This window comes from Eptesicus fuscus, chromosome 11 (genome assembly GCF_027574615.1).
Source record: "Eptesicus fuscus isolate TK198812 chromosome 11, DD_ASM_mEF_20220401, whole genome shotgun sequence".
In the NCBI taxonomy this organism is placed as follows: domain Eukaryota; kingdom Metazoa; phylum Chordata; class Mammalia; order Chiroptera; family Vespertilionidae; genus Eptesicus; species Eptesicus fuscus.
Window position 1 is genome coordinate 23388104 of NC_072483.1, and position 24977 is coordinate 23413080.

Below are 24977 nucleotides of genomic sequence, written 5' to 3' on the forward strand. Positions count from 1 at the left end.
TCATGGAATTAATCTAATGTAGAAGCCAATAGTCGCCATTTATGAGTACTTTCTAGACAGCCAATCAGATCACTGTGATTACTTGAGCATAAATTAACCTATATTTGATTTTTTAAAATCAGTTTCATTTTTGAGGAATAGCAAATTCCCCCCAACTCTGTCAAATACTAGTCAAACCTAAAAAGTTTAAACCAACACGCTGCGAATCTGAGATATGTTCTCAGAATTTTATCATATGTCAAAAGGATAATTATCCAAATGCTCTTAATCTAATCACCTGAGGTCTTTAGAAGCAGTGTTTTTCCATATGGTAGCCAAACAGGAAGTTAGGGATTGCTGGCTTTGAAAATGGATGGGGGCATCTGTCAAGGAATATTGGTGGCCTTTAATTGTTATGAATGTCTGAAGCTGGCAGCCATTATTAATCTGTAACCCCAGCCCAACAATCACAATGAACTTCACTCAGTCAACAACCTAAAAGAGTTCAAGAAAATTCATCCTTCTACCCTCCAAAGGAAAGCACACCCTGTGGAAAACTTTGATCTCAGCCTTGTGAAGCAGGGAACTTATTTGATCCTCCCAAGACTTCTGACATACAGAACTGGGAGACAGGAAATGGGAGTTGTTTTAACATACTAAACATGTGGTAATTCATTACATAGCAGTAGAAAGCTAATAAAAATCTCCTCATCGTAAATAGTTATGTTCAACAATGTGTTTTTTAACTTAGTGTGTGTGTGTTTGTTGTGGTTTGTGCATGTGTGAGCAAAATGGTTAAGAAAATATTGTTTTCCACATTCAAATTTTTCATATGCATACACATAAACTTCATATACATGCATATATACATGTTAACCCATGTATCTTTCGTAATTGTTAATACAGTAACTTACAAATTCACAAACATATCCTTTCTGGTTGGAAAAATAATTAAAATCCTTTCTCCAATTGTTACTATGCCTGTCTTTCTTTAGCATATTGATCTTGTCATTCCCACTCAATTAAAATTGGATGTGTATAAATTTAATAGCCAAGTATACAAATATCTGAATGGAGTATATACAGGTGGTGTGTGGTATAATGGAAAGCATCCTGACTTGAATGTAATGTGAGAAGCATGAACATCCTGCCTTTGCTAGGAGGGAATCTTAGTGGAATTTAATTTCTCTGAGCCTCATTAGAAAGCTGTATAACATGACACAGTGTTCATCTGCAGCTCTGTCACTTAAATGCTTTAAGACCTCTAGCAAATAACTCCCCTCATGCTTTATTTTTATCATCAGTAAAAGGGAACCATGAGCCGAAACCGGTTTGGCTCAGTGGATAGAGCGTCAGCCTGCGGACTGAAAGGTCCCAGGTTCGATTCCGATCAAGGGCATGTACCTTGGTTTCGGGCACATCCCCAGTAGGGAGTGTGCAGGAGGCAGTTGATGGATGTTTCTAACTCTCTATCTCTCTCCCTTCCTCTCTGTAAAACATCAATAAAATATATTTTTTTTTAAAAAAGGGAACCATGATTAGTATCCTAGGAAGGGCTACCATTGACTCATATAGTGCCTTCACCCAAATGAGAAATATTTGTCCCCTTTTCAAGACAGTTCATTTCCATTTGTGGGAAAATATATGCACCTCTGTTGCCCTGTGATATCCATATCATCCGAGCACCCCACACAATCCAAACAACTACACCCAATGTCCTGCTCCAGGTTGTTGTCAGGATCAAAGGAGATAATCCATATAAGGATCATACTGGGGCATCTGGATAATATTAATTATCCATTTTGTGTCAGTAATATCGTCATCAACTTAATCATAAATATCTTCTTTAACATGGAAATAATCTCAGGATAGAAGACTAAATTAGCATAGGCTAAAGCCCCGCCACATGGTGGGGCATGGGAATAAATGGTTGAAGAGAAATGCCTGGTAAATGCCTTTACAATATAGTTCCTCAGTAAACAGCTGCTGATTGATTAATTAATTACTAGTTTCCTTAAAAAAAATCCATATTTATATTGAGAAGTCTGGTATAGTGACAAAAATGTCTTCATTATTTAAATGAAAATACATAGCATGTCATTCATTTAAAAAATTGAATCCTATATAATAAAAGCCTAATATGCAAATTGACTGAACAGCAAATGACCAGTGGAATGACCAGTTGATATGACATGCACTGACCACCAGGGGGCAGATGCTCAACGCAGGAGCTATCCCCAGCCTTCAGGCCCCAGGCCAGCCAAGGCGAGTGCCAGTGGGGGCCCCCCAATCGCCCCGCTGGTCACCCACGGATTGGCCCTGATCGCCAGCCAGGCCTAGGGACACTACCCATGCATGAATTTCGTGCATTGGACCTCGTTATCTTATATGTACAAATTTGCAAGTGAAATATAACAAAATTCCCCAAAGGTCAATGTAGAGAAAGAAATATTTCTTTTTCACTACCAAATTTCATCTACTTTATAGCCTAATCTAGTGATCAATTCAGAATTAAAAATGATAGCAATCTAATATAGATTATGGCAACCTAACATGATATATTATTAATATCCATGTTAATACTAGTATATATCAGTTATGCATTTCTACTGTCTTCTCAGAAATTAATGGTATTTAAGTCATCTTTTCAAGTTTGTGTTTTATTTTATTACTATTACTGTAAAGATGGCCCTCAACTGCTGTACCTCTAAATGAGTGTCCTGGGTCACCAATTAAAATTGGATGTGTATAAATTTAATAGCCAAGTATACAAATATCTGAATGGAGTATATACAGGTGGTGTGTGGTATAATGGAAAGCATCCTGACTTGAATGTAATGTGAGAAGGGTCAGATAAACCTATTGTTTTAACTTTGGAACAACCCATCATCCATAAATACTTGAAGAATATCTGTATTAATCATCTAATGATTTTTCATTTAAAATATATTTCATTTTCATACAATAGCACTTTCTAAATTAGGTTTTCTTAGAGGGTTATAACCACTAATGTAGGAATGGGTCTTTTATTCCATCAGCCTGATTGGTGATTTTATTTCATATGTCTTTAATAGGATTACAATGCATACAATTTTAGTGCTCTGATAGTATATCTCTTCAAGGAAAGGGAGGGATTTTTAAGTCATTGCATTATTCTTATACTGATATAAAATAAATGGAATTTTGTTAGATATATTATAGAATGCTCTATTAGTCTTCTAGAGGTCTCAGAACAAAATACCATAGACTGAGTGTCTTAAGCAATGGAATCTCATGTCCTCACGATTCTGGAAGCTAGAAGTCCAAGAGTAAAATGTTGGCTAGAGTTGGCCTCTGTCCTTGGATTGCAGATGGCTACACTCTTCCTGACTCTTCACGAGTTCTTCCATCTGTGCATGCAGGACTCCAATGTGTCCTAGTGTTGCTAAGTTTCCTGATCTCATAAGGCACCAGTCACATTGGAGTAGGACCCACTATAATGACCTCATTTGACCTTAAAGAGCTCTTTTAAGGCCCTTTCTTCAAATACAGAAACTTTTTAAGGTGCTGGGGATTTGGAGCTTCAACATATGAGTTCAGAGGGGGCACAATTCAGCCTGTAACAGAGGCTATGGTAGGAAGTTAGGATATAGAATATCTGGATTCCTATTCCATCCTTGTTACCCTTTAGCTAAGAGACTCTTTACCAAGCAACTTGTTCATGTCTCAGATTTCTTATTGCTTTAATGGACATGATATCTGGTCTATATTTCTCAAAAAATTGCTGCAATGACAAAATGACATTTAATAATAATAATGTGCATATCCTTAAGACATTATCAAAGTACAAGTACACCTTATTTCTACAATTCTTTTTTGTGAAAGATTAAAATTAGTCTTATGGTTGTAAGCTGAATTCTAGGAAAGTCCTTTACATTATTAATTATTTTTTTCTCTTGGGAACTCCATCAGAAATGTTGGGAAGTAATTGCTTGTTTGTTTGCTTTATTCTTTACAATTGAGTACCCAGTTAAGGGATTCTCCCCTCTTCAACCAAGCTTTTAAGGTTGACCCTTCCCTCACAAGGCATTTTTTTCTTCAGAAAAAGAAAGAGAGAGAGAGAGAGAGGTAGAGAGAGAGAGAGAGAGAGAGAGAGAGAGAGAGAGAGAGAGAGAGAAAGAAAGAAAGAAAGAAAGAAAGAAAGAAAGAAAGAAAGAAAGAAAGAAAGAGAGAGAGAGATCTTGCAGGCTGAGTGGGTTGCTATAAGCCACATTTACTGGTATTCTTCAACCTACTCCCTGTTTTTACCCATTCTCTCATGAACTTTTTATTTTTGAGCAATTTCCCCCATACTGAAAATTAAGAAAGCTAATGTTACAAAGATTTTAATTTAAAAATTCAACCCAAAGTCAGTTATACTGCCTGAATCTGAACAGGGCCAAGATATAAATTAGTAGAATGATGAACACTCTTCATTCTACTGAAAATTCTGTAGTCATGTTACAGTAGGGCTTTATATCCTGCTTTCAGGGAAGGATGATGAAAGATGTGAGGGAAGGGAGAAAAAAAGAAAGACATTGCCATTAAAATAAGTTCTTAGAACACAACATACTTTAGAGCTTAATTTAGCAAAATATGTCATTTTAGAAGCCCTTCTGGAAAGTCAAATGTAAATTTTATACACTGACTATAAAGAATAAAACATACTCCGGGAAGAAATGTGCTCACCCAGGAAAGGTAAGAAGCCTTCATCCCCAACCCCAAATGCTAGATTAGCTGGGGATAAATGATGGATTGGACCGTTTCTGAGAAGACTCCTTGTTCAGCCTTCAATGTGTCCCTACGGCCCTGCAAGAGCACTTGTTTACAGTATATCATCCCTTAAGCCAAGGAGATTTTACTAGAGTTGTCTCTGGAATCCATTCATTTTATTTTACCCCCTTTATTTTACACTATTTCAAACTTTTTATTCCCTGCAGTTTCCGGTGCAGGCTAAGGAGTATGAGTCCCTTTTTATCCTGTGACCTGTCTTGTATCAGAAAACCAAACAGCTGTGACTTTTTGAGTAAAGAGCGAGGCCTTTTTTAATGCTGGTCTTGCTTTGCTTCTTTTTTTTTTTAATTTATGATTATTTTTAATTTAATATATTTGTAATTTATATATAATTAATATATTTTAAATTTAGAAAACAGAGATGACAGTTTTTCTTTTTGCTTGTGATTTATCAGGCTATGTAACTTAGTCTCAATACAATTAATTATTACAATTTAAAATGAATTGTGTGGTAAACTTGGAACTCTGTTTTATCACCTACACTTCCAATCAGCCTTTCTTAAAATTGCAGAGGCAGACTGCAGAGATGCGTTAGCACATTGTGGGGCAGGATAAAGAGGAATGAGACGTTCCCTCATCCCATTCCCACTGTGCTAGGGAAATGAGTCAACATTAGACAGGCCCTTACAGTTCACAATTGTACTTTCCCCCACCTTCAGGTCACCCTTACTATCAACTCTTAAGTGGGAGTCTTTTTATTATTAAAGATGGGTCAGTGTTTTGTTCTCTCTGCTACTAAAATGAAGAGCCTCACAGTAAAATGAAGAGCAAAACAAAAAGAATTGAAAGAGACACAAACTGCCCTCGGGTGTCTCATCTGCTTTTATTTTAATGTGTAAGATCATTTCAGCTTCTCTACCTGACAAAAAGCTCTGCTTTGGGGTTCTCATATATTAGTTCATTGCACAGCGACCTCTAAATCACTACCACTTACAAACAAGGACCACACTTCATTTTATTGTTCCTGTAGTCTACTTTCAGTGCTCTATTCTACTACATATGGTTAAAGAGCAATATCTATTTACTAATAATCTCCCACTTGAATTTTGCTTTATGTTTCTGACCTCTGTCAAAGAAAGAAAGTTTAAAAGGAAATTTCTACCTTATACCTAGGGGAAAGGTCATTATGTGAATATAAGAAGTTCCTTAATATCCTCCTGTCTAAATAAAGTTAAAATCACACAATAGAAACATAATAAAGGCAATAGTCACTTCATGCAGAGGCACATCTAACCCTAATAACTTACAGCCATTTTCATTTTTTTATAAATGCTGCTATTCTTATTTCCCAGGAGACTTGTTATTTTTACTGCAATATCCAATTAGAAGGGTTCACTCCTAAAGCCAATGTTTCACAATTCTGTTGGGATAGCCTCCCATGTTTTTCAAATGACTCCATATTTATAAATTAGGTGGCCTATGGGGTCCTCTTAGGACTTTGATCCTTCTTTACCTCAGTATTTCAAAAAAGGAGGACAAGTTTTAAAAAAATTTGAATTCTGCTTTCACCAATAACAGCCAACTTAGAGGAATATAGAAGGCCCATAAACTCAATTTCCTAAAATGAGATAACATCTACATTTCAGGACTGAGGTGTCAATTAAGAAATATTACTCACTAACATGACTTTTAGGAATGTATTTTAACTTTAGTTAATCAGTCAACGTGATGTTTTTGTAAGAATTCCTAGAAAAAGGCTCCTGTCCCAAAATAATCTCTATACAAAAATTGTCTTAATGTTTAAATGTAATATATCTAATTATTAAAAACTGTTAACAATTTAAATTCAATTTCTGCATGTGGTAAATTAATCCTATTCCTAGTCACATCCTTGGAGAATAAACTGACTTTAAGTAAGAATCGGGTGTGGCAGTTAAGATTCTCCATAAGAAGACCCTTAGGGCACAGTGCTTGCTCAGAGCCCTGAGCTTCTGGGATGCAGTATGGGGTGTGCAGTAAAGAGGGGATTTGACTATGGAGGAGGCATTTTCTAAACACTTCACTATGAGGCAGTACTATCATGTCCATGGTACAAATGAGGTAATGGGGTCCTAAAAGGGTTAAGTTAGCTGCGAAGGAGAAAATATATTTGAGAAGGAATGTGACTTGGAGACCAGTAGTTGAGATGCAGAAGCCCTGATCATATACTAGGGGTGCCACCTCCTACGTAGTGGATGGAGAGAAGAAAAGAGAGTGAAGGGACACTGTCACATATGCTACCTGGTGCCTCTGCCTTCCCAATATCTATTCTCCCCTTTTCTGAACTAGCAGAGCCACCTTTTTTTTTTTTTTTGGAAGGGGGTAGGGGGTAGAGCAACAGGCCCTGTTGAAAATGCTCATTGCCCTATACTTCATCTGATCAGTTCTGGTGAACAGAATATCAGCAGCACATCCTAACATTGCTTTCTGTGAAAGTTACTGCTTTTCTGTAAAACAGAAATCAGCTAGCACTTGCCTTTTTCCTTTACTTTTTCCCTTCTTTCTGCCTAAAATAGAATCATCTACTGGCAGAGGTAGAGCATTGATACTGTGGCTGTAAGACTGACAAGTCCATGCTGAGGATGGCAGAGCAGAAAGACAGAGAAAGCTTGTGCCATTCGAGAGCTGATATATTACCTGAATTTTCCACCTTTTTACTTTTTATGTGAAAAAAAAAATGAACCCCTATTTGGTTAAGCTACCATTTCTATTCCATGTGTTCAAATGTAATCCTAACCAATAATGAGAATAAACCTACTAAAATAGAAGAATAAACCTACCTTTTGCAGAAAATACCATATGGCTTGAGTCTGGCACTACATGGTAGTGGGTACACACACAGCTCTATGCCACGTGCTTCCATTGTGAGGCATTATTCTGTTCCCTGTGGTGACTCTACATGGGCACAGACCCACCCTTATAATTTCACAGTGGATATAGTTCAGCAATGACATTACAACAGGGATTAACAAACTACAGCCAGCCAACTCTGTCCTCTGGCTTGTTTTTGTACAGACTGTAAGCTGAGAATGTGCATCCTATTTTAAAGCATTTAACAAACAAGAATAATATTCAACAGAGATCACATGGATTCATGAAATCTAAAATATTTGCCATCTGGTTCTTTATAGAAAAAGTTTGCTAATTCTTGCAGATTGACAGGGCAGAGTCAATGTGCAAATTATCACAACTTTCCAGGTTGCAATTACCCTTTTATAAGGCCATTTTTATTCTTCTTTGTTGGCCAGTGAGTCATCTATCAAAAATATGATCTATAATTAATGTACCCGCTAAATTATTTTCTGACTGGGGAGTAGGATAGGGTAATAGGAAGGAAGGAGACATAGCAGCACCAATGAAGTTCTGGCTTAAAAAGAATCAGTTTTAAGTACATTCAATTCAATTTCCCAGAAAATATCATACATCAGCTGGAGCTGATTGTTGGAAAGGAAGTATAATTAAGCATTCAACAGAAAATCCTAGAAGGAATTAAATGTTGAACACTTCGAAACAAAAGTGCCTTTCAGGAAAATTTTTCAGCCACAGGTGGTCCCAAGCCTTCATTTCACAAATAAATGTCCCCACTTTCCATTTTAATTCTCGTCACACACAACTCGAGACTAACAACCGAACTGAAAGCCCTGAGTCGAAGGATGGTGATGTCCCTGATTTTCTATTCTCATGTCCTCATAGGGCTTGCAGATGATTAGCCATTTATTTAGACACTTGAAATTACTTCAAATAATGAGGAGAAATCTAGACTTTCATTTTTAATATAAGGCTAAAGAATACGTTCTCATATCCAATGGTAAAAATATAAATTATGAAAGTTATCTGTTTTCATATTTTAGAAACCTCATCTTGGTTTTTCTGTACACAGGTTTATTTTGTAAGCATTTCAGTCATCAGCATTTCACAACAAAAGCTTTTCTTCTTCCTTGACAATATCCCCTTTTTTTCCTATGGGAATTTTGTCATCATTTCAGAGCTTTTACAATGTCATAATAAATTACATGTTGTATTGGTTTTCTTATAATTTTAAAGGCTAAATGGATTTAGGAAAAATAAGTGTATTGCTTCAACTGTTTTCATCTAATATTTGTAGATACACGTACTTCCAACCAAAATGTACAACATACATTTGTTCATATTCTGAGCACAAAATCACTCTTCCTAATAATCAGTCTTCATGGTTTTAGATTTTTAGTATTTATCTTTCATATTGAATGTGTACATTAATGTCATAAAATTTTGCAATTATTTTATGTATATTAGTGAATATGAATGATGTAAAACAACACATTACAAAGCACTATGATTAGAAAAATGGTAATTGTGAACATCTGGGTTGAGGAATTTAAAATTCAAAAGTCTTATATGTTTTATAAAGGTTTTTTTCTATGCTTGTCCAGATTTCAATTGGTATTATCTGAAACCATTGATTGGAAACAGGCTAACTACATGTAGATCCAAATATGTTGTCCAGATTAAATGCCCAGGTAGAAAAATAGTTCTTTCTCTATCCTTGTTATATGGCTACATTGATATAACAATAGTTTTAGTGTTTCCTTTAAGGATATTCAGCAATTTTGATGTTTGAGGATAGAATAAGAATGGCCAAAATAAAGAAATACTTTTAAATCTAATTCATCAAATGTTATTAGAGAAGAAAATAGCTATATACTTAAAAACTGATAAAAATGTCTTGAATAGGTAAGAATTTCATTTTTAAAAATAAGCAGAAAAAAATTTGTGTTTTTATTAACCCACATGTGATTTCTAATTTTGAGGCCTCAGTCTGCTGAAGCCCCTAATCTCTGAATTGAGGGACCCACCTTTTCCAAAAACCAAGATGATGTCTATTTTATGGGAAAGGTAGATATTCAAAATATTTAAGAATATTGTGGTGGAGACGCTGACCATTCAGAGCAAATGTCCAATCAGTCAGCTGCCAAACATACCTCTGGTCCACTGATGTGGCCTTGCTGGGTATTAGCCATGTTCTAGAAGCAGGAATTCAGCGAGGGAGGGGTAGCAGAGTATTTGTCATTTACACAATTTGACATTTACTATAAGGTTTTCTCTCTCAGGGCTTTAGTTTTGACCATCCAGGTCCTTGCTCCTGTTCTATACCACAAATCCTCTCCAGTCTGATTCTCCTACTCATCTCACTCTTGAGCACAAAGGGAACACCATCATTCTCTATTCTTCATCAGCATTAGTCTAGGTAAGCTGTTCAGTCATTTTTTTCTCAACTGTTTTTGCATTGTGCCAAGTACACAGTTCCATGGCATTTCACCTTCAACCTGGCTTTCCTGCATATGGGTAGCAAAAATATATCTCATGTTTCTGTAGTTTTTTTCCCCATCAGGAATTTGTTGGGAGGATCAGGACAGAAATGCAACCCTCCAGTACCAACATTCAATAATTATCCTTTTATTCTGATTATGCTATGAAAATCCTTCCAGCTAATGAGGAAAGAACTCCTAGATGACACTTAAAAAGGAGAGGGTAAAGCTTAAAAAGAATATATAAATCATATACATATAATTTAATCATATATAATATGATTCATATGGTCAGAACATTATATATAATCATATTATATGATTAATAATCATAAATAATATGACTTAATAATCATATATGTAATATGATTTCATATGGTCAAAGCACTTATTATTGTTTTCTTTTCACATTACTGTGCCATCTATACCCCTACGCACAATACTGAGATATATTCCCATTTTTAAACAACTTTATTAAGATAAAATTAACATACAATTCAACCCTTTTAGTATGTAAAATTCAATATTTTAAAATATATTAACATACCTGTGCAACCATAATTGCAATCCCATTTTAGCATATTTCAATCTCACCAAAAAGAAACCCCATGCTCATTAACAGTCAGTCCTTATTGCCTTCCACCACATCCCTCATCTATTCTCTATGTCTATATATTTGCAAATTTGGGATATTTCATACGAATGAAATCAAACCACATGTGGTCTTCTGTGACTGGCTCCTTCCCCTTAGCCTTTATCCATGTATCATGTATGAGTACTTCCTTCTTTTTATTGCCAAATAATATTCCTTTGTATGGATTTACACATTTGATTTCTACATTAGAGTTTGTTTTTATTAATCTATTTTTCCTCTTTTCATGCCTATGTGTTCCTCTGACTCAGTGTGTGAGATAAATTTTTGGAGAGGGTCTTATTCCCTTTTAGTGCTGTGATTTAACGGATTATTTTCCTCTGTAAGTCATTTTTCTCTAGCAGTAACACAATCACTTTGAAATAATTAACCTTGCATCTTCTTCCCTTCATAAATCAGTTCACGCTATAAAATTGCATTTTATGCTTTCATTCACATAGTCATTTTAAAGGAAACATAAATGAAAAGTTTTTGCGTTTCTCAGGCTAGGTGGAAAAAAAGAATCAACTACAACATCAGTCATCCGTGAAAACCGCTGACATTTCGTTTCACATGTAAGGGAAATCTGAATGGCAGGAAAACCTTTCTACTCACAGGTATCTAAAGACTCGTCTGAATCATCAGGGCAGTCAGGGTCCCCATCACACAGCCAGCTCGGGGAGACACAAGTCACATGATCGTGGCAAAGAAATTCACCAGGACCACAGGACTGCTGATCTGAAAATGAAAATGTTTCAAAATAAAATATGACTGATCTGAACATGAACACAAGAGCAGTACAAAGATGAAATGTGAGAAAGCAATACATAAAAGGTACATGAGTGTGATCCACATTTTCTGTTCAGCTGCAAAGCTAAGCCAATAATTTTCTTAATGATTGCCACTCAGCTCAAGTCCACCTTATTGAGAGAATTGACTTTGATGTAGTCTCACACAGTCTGTTCTGGAAATTGTTACGAATTCTGTTTATGTTTATGACTAGCGGTTTTGTCAAACTGGATAAGGCACATAGAATCCCAGCAAGTGAGCTTTATAGATGTTGACATTTTGAACACAGACATTTTTATTCCTCCTTTGCTCCAAGGGGGGGAAAAAAAACCTGTAATAAACGATAGTGTACCTAAACTGCATCTCTGCGTGTTCAGTTCTTAACTTTCCATACTAATGCCATAGCTTCATGTCTCTACATTAATTAGATGCCCAATCTCATAATATTTTCTTGTCCATTTTGCTAAAACTTCTCAGGTGACAGCTTCGGCTGCTGAACAGCAAAAGTGATAGTACACTTCCATAAAGTTTTGCTGTAAACTCAGATTTCTGCAACCACAGCCAAAATGCCCATTATTTTCCCTTTATGTTTTAGAATATTTAGGGCCTTCTTCATATCCTAGCAAACTCATCAGATGTTGTTTCTTTGCAATATACTTACTTATACACTATAAATCAATTCAATAAAAATATTTAACTTTTACATTTTAAACGGAAAATAAACATTTCTTACAATCAATGAACTTCGAATGTAATGGAGTGCTAAGAACACCTCCTTTGATATCACTTACACTTTTGTTGTGAATATACAGTGATGATTCAAATATTTTTAAAATCCATAAATAAATAGGTATTTCAATATATATCAAATGAAATTTATAAATGATATGAAAACATTGGGCCATAACTTAATTGGTACTTTTACCTTAGCAATTACAAAAGGATGATGATCTTCCCTGCAATGGTTTGATAAAATATGGTATACCTTTCTGTTCTCTTACTCAATGTCTTTCCTCCCATCACAACATAACTTTCATTAAATATACATTACAAACCACAACATATCGTTAATCTATAGACATTGGTATAAACTATAGATATTTCCTGAAAATTAATATTATCTTATCCTAATTTATTTTTCAACACATCTACCATCAATGCCACACTCCATTCCACTGCTATCATATTGCTGTTTTTTACATAAAACAGTTAAGTTCTTGACTATATTCTGTATTTGGCCCTATACTCAGTGCTAAAGAATCAAAGATGCTTTGCCTTCAAGGATCCAGCAGACTACTGTACCAACAGATCCAGGAATAAAGAAAAGTACTTTGTATACAAAATGTTGCCAACTAAATGATAAAAAAAAAAATAGCTGCTAAAAGGAGAGACCACAAGTGGAGAGAGATAGAGATGAATCAAAAAATAGTTTTGGGATGTAAGCATAACTTTAAAGATGGGAAGAATATGAATAAATGAAGGGTAAATATAGGACACTCCTGACAAGGATGTGAAAAAAAAAATTGCTAAGTCAGTAGCTATTAAAATGTATTTGAGACAAATAAAAGTTTTCTACTAAAATGAAGATGGCATTCAGTTTATCTAACCTGGGTTTTCTCCACCAAACATTATGTCATATGTATCAGTATGTTCCAGTGCTAAGGGAGGGGAACCTAAATGTTGCTTAGAAAGCCCATAACTTCTATAGTTCATAACAGGGTAAAACTTCAAGTTATTTTGCTTATAAAGAGATGCTATAATCTATCAGCAAACAAGGATGAGTTCTGATAGTAAAGAAAAATTTAGTAATAATTATACCAGGACAAAATGTATAAACCAAGTCTGTCCCAAAAAAATCAGAATACATTTTCAATGTACCTATAGCTACTGTGCATTTGATGTATGATCTCAAATGCCAAGTTTTCTCTTCCTTCATTCCTCCCAAACTATAACAAATTGCTATGAGGAGAGGGGAAAAGAGATAGTACCTTGCTAAATGCCACTGCATAGTGCCTGACTCAGTGAATAATCAATAAGTTCTAACTGGAAGTAAAAAGAAATAAAAAGAACCATAAAGAACAATTTATCGTGTTGGAAAATAGCACCACAAAAACATAGGTCAGGGTCAGTAATGAAGGAGCTTAATTACTGTAGAAAGTATTTTGTAGATCATTTGAAGCCATGAAAAAGTACTTAAGAAAGGTTTTTTAAGATAAAATATGGTACAAATTCATGTGCAGGCTATTGTAATTATCTAGAGACAAGTTCAAGATGATTGAGCTAAAGTAGTAGGAACTAAAATGAATATTCTGCTCCACATAATGTAAGAGTTAAAATTGGTGAATAAAATGGTTGAAAAGCTTTAAGATGTCTCAAAGTAAATAGCCTCAGAAACTGATTAGATAGTATCTCGAAACCAAGGTAGGACATAGAAACAAATTCTGTTTGTGTGTGTGTGTTTAAATGTGTAGTCATGTGGGTGCAAAATAATAATAGTAGAGATAATAGAGGAAATAATTAATATATTTATAGTGCTTTTTAGCTAAAAATTCCCACCTCTGATATCTTAATTTGTACATTTCTTTCTCTTTTTTTTTTAGCAATTATTATTGAGCTTCTACTACTAGTGTGAACGAAAGAAGCCACCTGCTAACCTGACAAGCTCAGGGGAGGCCTGTGTGGCAGTCTTGAAAACTCAGAGACCTAAAGTAACCACAAAAGATGGTCTGAAAATTAAATATTTAACTACAAACAGGTTATAGTGGGCTGATATCTTCCCTGACAAAGATCAACTTAGATCTTCTTTCCTGAGCCCATTTGCCTTTTTGCCTCTAAGATAACATATCTGTGAGATGTCTGGGTAACTTGTAATTTCCTTCTTTTGCTGGAGCCCCTGGGGCACAACCAAATGTGGTAGGCGCCAGGACAGATACTTCAAATTCCTTCATTATCATGTTAATTGTTCCTGTACCCACCTAAGTATGTGTCCATCATTTTACTTTTTATCCAAGCCCAGGGGTTTCCCACAGTTTGACTTTATCCCACCTCCTTAATCCGTCACCAATGAATTTCATGTAACCCACCTATGTCCCTCCTTTGATGGCAATGTATAAATACAGATGTAACCCTGCATTCTCCGGAGCATTATCTCAATTCATTGAGGTTCTGCTTCCCGGCATATGTCGACAGTTTGGCTCAAATAAACTCACTAAAATTCTTTACAGGTTTCAATGTTTTTTTTTTTCGTTAACACTAGGCACTGCAGATACAATGGTGGGGGAGGGGGGAAACAAAGCAGAAGTTCTTGTCATCCTGGGGCACATTATAGTGGGGAACAAAAACCAACTAAATGAGTTAATTGCATAGAATATTAGAAATAAGCCCTATGGAGAACAGTAAAACAAGATGGGGATTAAGTGTTGGAGACTGGAAGGATGAAGGTACATTTCAAATAAGTTAGAGAATCTGTCACAGAGAAGGTGACATTTGAATAAAGGCATATGGAGGTGAGAGTGACATCCATTTGAATAAGAGGTCATGTCCTAAAAGTCATGTGCTAAGCTGTGGAATCCCTTATCACGTCCCGCGTGTTTCAGGGTTCCCGTTCAGGTCCGGTTTCTGGAGAAGGCCACAATCAAAATGAAAAGAAGCTAGAAAAGAATCAATTTGGGTAAATGAGGGGCCAGGCGGGAGCCCACCTCTAGTGGGAGGACTACTCACTGCTCTGGCCTTTGCCATCCCTTTTATTGGGGTTCTGAGATACACCCATATCCTTTAGGCAGGAAATTCCAATAATAGACAATCAGCAAAAATTTACATATGAATAACAGCTGAGAGTTGTTTTAACTACCAATGTCTCAACTAAACAATGAGTGAATGGCTCTGACCATTCAGAGCTATTAAGGTTGACCAGCCTTCAGGATTCCCTTTTCACATTTAACCACCAATGTCTCAATGTTCGGTTTCTGGCACTAAGCACTTGAAGCAAGAGGGAGCTCAGCAAAGTAAGGAAAACTGAGGAGGGCAGAGTGCTGGGGAACAGTGACAGGATGAAAAACTGAAGTCAGGGATTCGGGGAACAGGGGGTTGAGGGTGGCACATGAAGGTTTTGAGTTTTCCTAAAAGCCAAGATGGGAAACCATTGGAAGGTTCTGAGTAGAGAGACACAATCTAGGTCACTTTTTGTTAAAGGTTCACTCTATCTACTGCATTGAGAATAGAGTACAGTGAAGGGGGAAGATCACCTAGGATGTTATGGCAATAACCGGTGAGAGAGATGGTTGTGTGGGCAAGTGTGTTGGTGAAATGAAGATTCACGACAGTATTTGATGAGGAAACTGAAGTCAAATATCTTGTTCACCATTTCATTACATGTCAAAATCTTCAATTCAGGTTTTGACCTCAAATGTATTACTGCCAACTGTTTTTGTACTATCCTGAGTATGATGTATTTGGGAGACATTCAAGTATATATATGTCTCCTGGCCAGTGTGCTCAGTGGTTGAGTATCGACCTATGAACCAGGAGGTCACAGTCCGATTCCCGGTCAGGGCACATGCCTGGGTTGTGGGCTGGATCCCCAGTGTAGGGTGTGCAGGAGGCAGCCGATCAATGATTCCCTCTTATCATCGGTGTTTCTATCTCTCTCTCCCTCTCCCTACCTCTCTGAAATCAATAAAAATATATATGTTTAAAAAGAATAAATATGCATTAGACAGTGATATATTTAAGCCTGAAATTCAGGAGAAGCATGAAAAGTGGAAACACAGAACAGAACTGAAACTGTAAGAAGACATGGGAATAGGTGTAGCTGAAATTAAAGTGGGGAGTTAGTAGGAGGGAGGAAGGGAGGAAGAGGAAGGGAGGGAGGGATAATTACAATAGCCTACACATGAATTTGTACCATATTTTATCATAAAAAACCTTTCTTAAGAACTAGACATTTGGGGAAGGATTTCTCTCTAAGGCCAGAGGGAGGGAGGGAGAGAGAGAGAGAGAGAGAGAGAGAGAGAGAGAGAGAGAGAGAGAGAAGCATAGGTCAAGAAAGGAGACAGAGAAGAAAAAGTTTAGCCAGAAATAGGAAAGGAGAAGGGCAAGGGGAAAGGAGATTCATTAAAAATATGTGGAATTTCAATAACTGGATTGAGGAAGGGGATCACTGGTGACAAAATTCAGGTAGGATGAGTTCTGAAAAGATGGCATAGGCTTGCAGGCTGAGGTAAAGGTACCACTGAGGAAAGAGAGAGACTGGGGGCTCAAGAAGGATATGAAAGTGGAGCCCTTTCCTAAGGAAAACTCATGGGGCTGCAATGAGAACCTAAACAATACTGGGAGCAAAAAAGAAAGGATAAAAAAAAAGATAAATTATTAGCTGGTAGGAAATAAAATTAAGGTGTTCTTGCATGGTTTTGCTTTCTCAAAGAACTGTAAAGCAAGACTTTTGAAATTTGAGGGAGTAAAATTGGAAAGAGTGGTAAAGATTTAGAATAACTGCTCTGGGGAACTGGAAAGGAATCAACTAGACCAGTGGTTGGCAAACCGCGGCTCACGAGCCACATGCGGCTCTTTGGCCCCTTGAATGTGGCTCTTCCACAAAATACCACGTGTGGGCGTGCACGTACAGTGCGATTAAAACTTTGTGGCCCATGTGCAGAAGTCGGTTTTCAGCCTGGGCGAGTCTATTTTGAAGAAGTGGCGTTAGAACATTCAAGGGGCCAAAGAGCCGCATGTGGCTCGTGAGCCGCGGTTTGCTGACCACTGACATTTGGGGAAGGATTTCTTTCTAAGGCCAGAGGATCCAGCTAAGATTGAAAAGTATATATTTGACAGTTGAGTGTTTTGTTCTTTTTATTTTGTATTAATGTCAAATCGTTCATCTACATTAGGCCATGGATACAGAATAATCCCCTGGGAAAATTCAAGAAGAAAGTCCCTTTGGGAAATACGTAAATTACCCATCCTCAATAGGTATTCATATGTATCCATCACTAATCCATCATAATTCAAATTTTTTTTACCCCCAAAGATAAGATAGACCTATGGGGATTTACCTACTGAGTCTATATTATCAGTGTGCAAAGCAAGTTCCAACTTTTAAAGACAATTTACATTGTTGCAATTTTGGGAAAAGTTTATATTATTCCTCTGAGAAACAGCCATTAAGAATAGCTTCCTTCAACCCACCTAATTATTTTTCAACCAGATATTCCATTTCCCGGTCAGTTTTTAAAAGCATTGATTATAGGATTCAAATGAATGGATTTTCAGTATTTCAAGGTGATTATCTTAAAATATATTCACTGGATTGAGTTCCTGGAATCAGAAGCTCAATACGTTGTGTGTGTGTGCATATTTTTCATTCATCCTATTTTATGCTTCATGCTACACTTCTGAGATAGCCAAACTAATCTTATTTTAAATGTCTTCCTATTGTGTGAAACATAATGTTATACACTGTAATTAAAATGGGAAGCTTATGAGAAAGTACAGCCAGTTTCACTTACATCCCTAAGGAAGAAGATCAAAGCTAGTACCATGTCTATCTCTTAATAATAGACTTTCACAACCAAAAGACATGAAAAGATTAGGACAATCATAGCCCATAGAGTTTACTGAGTTTAGATTCATCCTGGCATGAGAAAGCTTAATATGGTAGACGTGCTGCACTTATAGGAAACATCTATTTACTTATTTTAATAAAATTTGTAATATTATTTTCAGATGTAGGATAGAAGTAGTCTTTGCTGAAAGACTTAATATACATGAGTTGCCACAGACTAGTTAACATAACTTTTTCTTTGTAATATCATGATGAATTGCTAATTTTGATCTTTAAGATAAAGAACTATAAAAATCAAACACTAAAACTAGTATCTGTCAATAAGGGCCTATTGAATAACTATGTAGCTTACAGCTGCATGGGTATTTTACCATAATTAATTTATAATAATGCTAAGCCATTTCCCTTAGAAGTTGACATTTTATGTCCTATTTAAATACTAATGAGAGTGTTAGTTTATCAACAAATTATCTGCCTACTAATGCATAACAGGACACTACAGGGACATATAAAGGAAATATAAATAACTAGAGGCCCGGTGCATGAAATTCATGCACGGGGTTGGGGGTGTCCCTCAGCCCAGCCTGCAACGTCTCCATTCTGGGACCCCTTGAGGGATGTCCGACTGCCCGTTTAGAATCCCGGTAGGATCGGGCCTAAATGGGCAGTCGGACAGCCCTCTCACAATCCAGGACTGCTTGCCTGCCTGCCTTCCTGATTGCCCCTAACCGCTTCTGCCTGCCAGCCTGATCAACCCCTAACCACTCCCGTGCCAGCCTGATTGCCCCTAACTGCCCTCCCCTGCAGGTCGGGTCCCCCCCAACAGCTCTCCCCTGCAGGCCTGGGTTCCCCCCAACTACCCTTCCCTACAGGCCCGGTCGCCCCCAACTTCCCTCCTCTGCCGGCCTGGTCACCCCTAACTGCCCTCCCCTGCAGGCTTGATCCCCCCCAACTGCCTTCCCCTGCAGGCCTGGTCCTTCCCAACTACCCTCCCCTGCTTGCCTGATCGCCCACAACTGCCCTCCCCTGCTGGCCATCTTGTATCCACATGGAGGCAGCCATCTTTGACCACATGGGTACAGCCATCTTGTGTGTTGGAATGATGGTCAATTTGCATATTACTCTTTTATTAGATAGGATAGAGACCTGCTGCATGGGTGGAGGCCAACTGGTTTGCCCTGAACTGTGTCCTGGATCAGGGTGGGGGTTCCCTTGGGGCATGGGGCAGCCTGGGTGAGGGGCCTGTGGTGGTTTGCAGGCTGGTCATGTCACCTGGAGACCCAAGCGGAGGCCTTGGTATCTGGAATTTATTTATCTTCTATAATTGAAATTTTGTAGCCTTGAGCAGAGGTCTGGGCTGGCCAGGGTGTGCAGGAAGCTTGGCTTCCTCCATTGCTGGGGAAACCCAAGCCTCCTGCTCGCTCCGTGGCTGCAGTCATTTTTGTTGGCATTTATTTATCTTCTATAATTGAAACTTTGTAGCCGTGAGCAGAGGCCTGGGCTGGCCAGGATGTGCAGGAAGCTTGGCTTCCTCCATTGCCAGGGAAACCCAAGCCTCCTGTTTGCTCTGTGGCTGCTGCCATCTTGGTTGGGTTAATTTGCCTACTTGCTTCTGATTGACTGGTAGGTGTTGCTTGTGAGTGTAGCAGATGTATGGTCAATTTACATATTATTATTTTATTAGATAGGATGAACTCTGGTAGCTATTTACAAATTAAAGACAAAGGAGGGGGTATAGTCCCCATTTAATATCTGAATCCATGAGGAGTCTGATATTGATCCTAGCTAAGGTCAAGAATAGGTACAACTTTTGCACATGCTAAGTATTAGGGAAATGCTGTGGCAGGTTTTCAGAACTTAATTTTAATGACATTTTAGTTCCTTTAATCAACACTTCCACAATAAACGTTTTCTTCCCCCATCACTGGTTCCATCACCCTCTATTCAAATCACCAAAAAGCTCACATTTTGTTTTACTGTATATTATAGCTACTGGATGAAGAGCTCCTGAAGGGCAGAGCGTCCTTCCTAGCCTTTGTATTTTCTCCGAAAAAGGTGATTTCAATGAAAAAAAAATTATGTAAAGAATTATATATTATTTTTAGAGAGAGGAGGAAAAGAAAAACCCAAGTGTGTTCGGCATTTTTATCAGAATAATAAATAGCTTATTTAGTTAATCACCAAAATAAAACTAAGTTCTCCCTTGGCTAAATAAAGTACCCTGAGTAGTAAAGATTATACCATATAAAATTAAAGCATCCATGAACACTAAAAATCAAACTTGAGAGAGATTGTGTTATCCTCCAGAGTCTCTTAACTACACTGAAAATTACACTTTTATAATAGCTGGTTGTACAATGATAACTTAGCCAAATATGTTAATGATAGGTGTGTTTTGTTTTGTTTTTTTTTTTTGAAAGATAATTTCTTTAGGAATATCAATACTTTAAGTATAAGATAGAATGAAACTCACCATTTAAGACCATGTTTAATAGCAATACAAAAACATATTTGAATTATTCACATTTTGGGAGGCTGGTGTGGGAGAAGTTAGGTAAAATGTGGTCAAACCTGCTAGTTTCAGTTTACCAAGGAACATATCTCCTTCATAAAATGCATGGTGTATTAAAAATAAACTTTATTATATAAAATAGTATTACAATTTGTGGTGTCATTTATCTATGTTAAATTCAGCCTTTATTAAAAACCCACCCAGGCTTAAATTAAAGGGGCAATTAGTAATGAATGGTAACCATACTTCAATGGTAACATGATTTTTAATTAATAATTCCCATTGTCTTGCTGAATCATTATTGATAACTTAGAAAGTTAATCAAACTATAGACATATGTGCTCACATACAATATGTATACATGTTCTTGTACTTTAAAATTAGTATACACTCTGCCTAGTGCTCTGTTATCACTGAAGCTAAGGCTGATTAAGAGAAACCATTCAAATCTATATATATAAAGAGCCAGGGTCCTAGCATCAGCAATGACCAGAGGCTTGACCGTTTGCCAGGCTGCATGCACAGCAGGCGAGCAGGCTGAACTGCTGACCTCTCAGAGAGAGAGAGAGGCGGGGCTGATCAGCAGCGGCAGTGGCTGCTGGTGAGGCCTGGATAGAGAAGAGGGTGCAGGCCAGGCTGAGGAACCCCTTCTGTGTATGAATTTCATGCACCAGGCCTCTAGTGTTTGAATAAGAGTCCTGCGGTGGATTGACTAATGGTAACCCCAAAATGACCACATCCTAATTCCAAGAACCTGAGAATATATACACAGTACATGGGACTGGGCAGATATGATTAAGTTAAGAATCTTGAGGCTAGGACAGTAGCGTGGAATATTCAAATGAGCCCAATGCAATTACAAGGGTTCTTATAAGAGAAAAATCAGAGGAGCGAAGACATGGACACAAAAGCAGAACCTGGTGCAATCTGCGGAAGATGCCAAGAGCAAAGAGACAAGGAATGTGGGCAGCATCTCAAAGCTGGAAAAGTCAAGGAAATGAATTCTCACATAGAACCTCCAAAATAACTCAGTCCTGTAGATACCATTTAGGCTTCTGACCTCCAGAACTGTAAGATAATAAATGTGTTGCTTTAAGCCACTAAGTTACAACAGCAATAGAAAACTAATACCAGGCCCCCATCTCACAAACACCTATCACTTTTGTAAGTCTGATTAAATGATCAGGAAACAAGCAAGCTGCCAAGTATTTTACACTAATTTAAAGGCCTTTTTCTCCTAAATCAGTTTCTACACTATCTACTCAAATAAAACGCCTTTTATTTCTCCTTGATGTCAAATGACAGTCAAAATACATCTGCATAGTACCGAAGCCAGCAATAATGCCTGGAAGCACGTAATAGGGTTTTATAAAAACACACCATAAATGTTCAAATAAATGACATCCTTCAATGGGAAATACATGAATTGAGACGTGAGTGTGTATATTCTTATGAGATGAGAAAATGCAAAAAAATATATCTTTCTATTATGGAAAAATTATAGTTAATTATATATTTTTATGCTTTCTATTGGCTACCAAATTTGCAATCATCCCATGCCCTATTAGGCACCAAATGTCTTTAGTGCTGCAAATGGCAATTCGTACTTACAAAAACATCTTACATAAAACTAAGACAAAATTGAAAATTTGAAGAAGTACATTATCCCCAGGAAGAAATGTTGCTCATTTATCATTTCTATCATAATGAACAAATGAAAAAGTATCACTGTAAACATTTCAAATCCAATCTGACATTTAATTTTCAAGAAGAACGTTTTTTTCCTTGATCATTTAAACATTGATAGGCTCCTGGTTTTATCAGGGCAGTGATATGGAAAATTATAAGGCACTCCGCAGAAACCTGTTTGAAACTAAGAAACAAGTTAAACCACCAGGATAAAAAAAACCTGTCCTTTATTTAGCAAGAGACATTTTTTTTTTTTCAGTGGAATGACACTGGTACATTCAATATGGTTGCCTTGAGTTTTATTATCATTAGACAAACGGTTTGCAGTTCTGTGTTCTTTTCTGAAATTGCAGTGGGAATGCTCTATTTTCTTTTTACCTGCCCTTTCTCAAAAGCCCACTGAAATGAATATACCGAGTCATTTCATATACTACATTGTTAAGAAAGAGGAAGAATTTGACAGGTTGCCTTCTTAAATTTAAAAGAAAAAGCCTAAATTATTGACATTTCTTTGCAAGTTCTATTCTCTAAATCCTATGTGATCCTCATGCCACTCCCAGGGGGTATCAAAATTCACATCTTTTTTCTCATCTCTAGGCTTAGTGAGATATGAAGCAGATGGTTCGGCTTTGGCTGTTTCGGGGATGCTGCAAGATCTCCTAGTCTTTATGCTGTGTTTTAACCATTAATGGTTCTTCATAGACTACAGTTTTACATATCTCATGTTCCTACTTTGAATTTAAAATATATTTTTCAATCACATTTTTCCCTACTTTAAAATACTTTAAACGTAATCATTTAGTTAATACTCATTTATTGTGAACCAATATAGGCACTGAGAATATAACGATATAACAGGATTTCTACATACAAGTGGCTGAAGGGTAGGCAAACATACAAATACTTACAATCATGTGAAGCGGGTGCTACTCTGGGTGTATCTGGAGTGTTGAAAGAGCACTGAAAATGGAGCAGCTCGTGCTGCAGACAGCTGAAGTTGGGGGGGTCAAGATGGGGACAGGGCATGCAGAAAACAGTTACCTATCCAACAGGTACTTTCACCGCTTTTGGAAAATCCCACTTCCCACTACAGAGACGCAGAAAGCCCTATGCTTGCTTTCCCAGTCTGTCTTGCCGCTAGGACATGGACCCCAATGTTGACTAATGACAAATGAGGTATGGAGACGGCTAGGCCTCCCTTGGGAAAGGTTTTCTTTTAACAACAAAGGAGACTTGATAGGAGGAGCATGATCTCCTGCATTGCTTTAGGTTATGAGCACTTGAAGCCTGGAGCAGTCACAGACATTGCAAGAGCATGAGGACAAATAAGCCTGAGTACGAAGGCCAACGCAGTGAGGATGGCAACGTGAAAAGATGCCCAGCACCATGGTTTTGGATGATATTGTGGGTTACTCAGAGGTGACCCTGACCCACATCCCACTAACCTCTACCAGGCGTCCTCAAACTACGGCCCGCGGGCCACATGTGTTTTTTTTTGCCATTTTGTTTTTTTACTTCAAAATAAGATATGTGCAGTGTGGATAGGAATTTGTTCATAGTTTTTTTGTTTTTTTTAAACTATAGTCTGGCCCTCCAATGGTCTGAGGGACAGTGAACTGGCCCCCTGTTTAAAAAGTTTGAGGACCCCTGCGACATTGTGTTACTTTATGCAATAAATATCCTTTTTACTTAGCCATGGTATGTTGAGTAATATCACTACCAATTGTAAGTAACTGATACAGGTATCAGGGAAGCTTCCCAGAAAATGTGTTTTTTAAATAATTTTAATAAAAGAACACAAGATTGCCAAGCTGACTAGTAGGGGATGGCATGTGAAACAAAAGGAAGATCACATAGGGAAACCATGGCATATAAATGGAACACCAAGTTATTCAGGTAGCTGAGGTTTAGTTTATGTTTCAAAGATTGCCTAGAATATAGTTTTAACATTCACATTGTTAGGCTTGAATACTGCCAATATTTTAATATGCTCTTCATAACCATTCAGTAAGACTTCTTACTCTTCCTTAAGTTGCTAGATTTTTGAAAATACCTTTTAGTGGGAGATAATAAAATGATACCACAAATTGTAGCAGTTATTGAATGTTCACTATATGTCACATGCTAAATTAAACAATTTGTGTATTGCATTTAATCCTAATAAAAATATGCTGTTTGTATCTGACAAATCAGACCCTTTAGAAAGTAAAATGACTTCCTTAATATCACCCCACTAGAAAGTGGGAAGATCAGGACACAAACACTCATCTGACTGACACAAAGCCTATTCACATAACCACTAATTGAATTTTTCTCAAATTGGGAATTACTGGCATTTTGAAGAGCAATGATTTTTGCATCAATAGTATATTTAGCATCACTAACCTATAGACATTAAATGCCAGCAGTACCTTTAAGTCACTATAGCCCAAATCACCCCACAAATATATGTGTGCGCACTACAGATACTGTACGAAAGAAACCTACTGGGAATTCATATAAACTGTTAGTATTCATTCTACTTTAAACTGCTGATACTTTGCGCCCACCTTATTCTTCCAAACTAGATCTCAATGCTTCATTCTTCTCAAGTCTTTCCCATCTTCTGGTTGATCCCTAAAATTCCATGTGTTTTACTCACAGATATATAAAGGTAACAGCTATCCCTGGAAGAACTGAAACTTTGCTTATTATGTATTTACAACCTTGTGGATAAAGATAAAAGGAAATCATTTATGG

General features: G+C 37.1%; 1 protein-coding gene across 1 annotated transcript in view; it reads right to left on the reverse strand.

The window, feature by feature from the left end:
- LRP1B (LDL receptor related protein 1B) overlaps positions 1-24977 on the reverse strand; it is a 1704605-nt gene that overhangs the window by 1362349 nt on the left and 317279 nt on the right. Inside the window, exon 2 of the mRNA XM_054723549.1 lies at positions 11305-11427. Within this exon, the coding sequence (XP_054579524.1) occupies positions 11305-11427 (123 nt within the window). The remainder of the gene's footprint in view (positions 1-11304; positions 11428-24977) is intronic.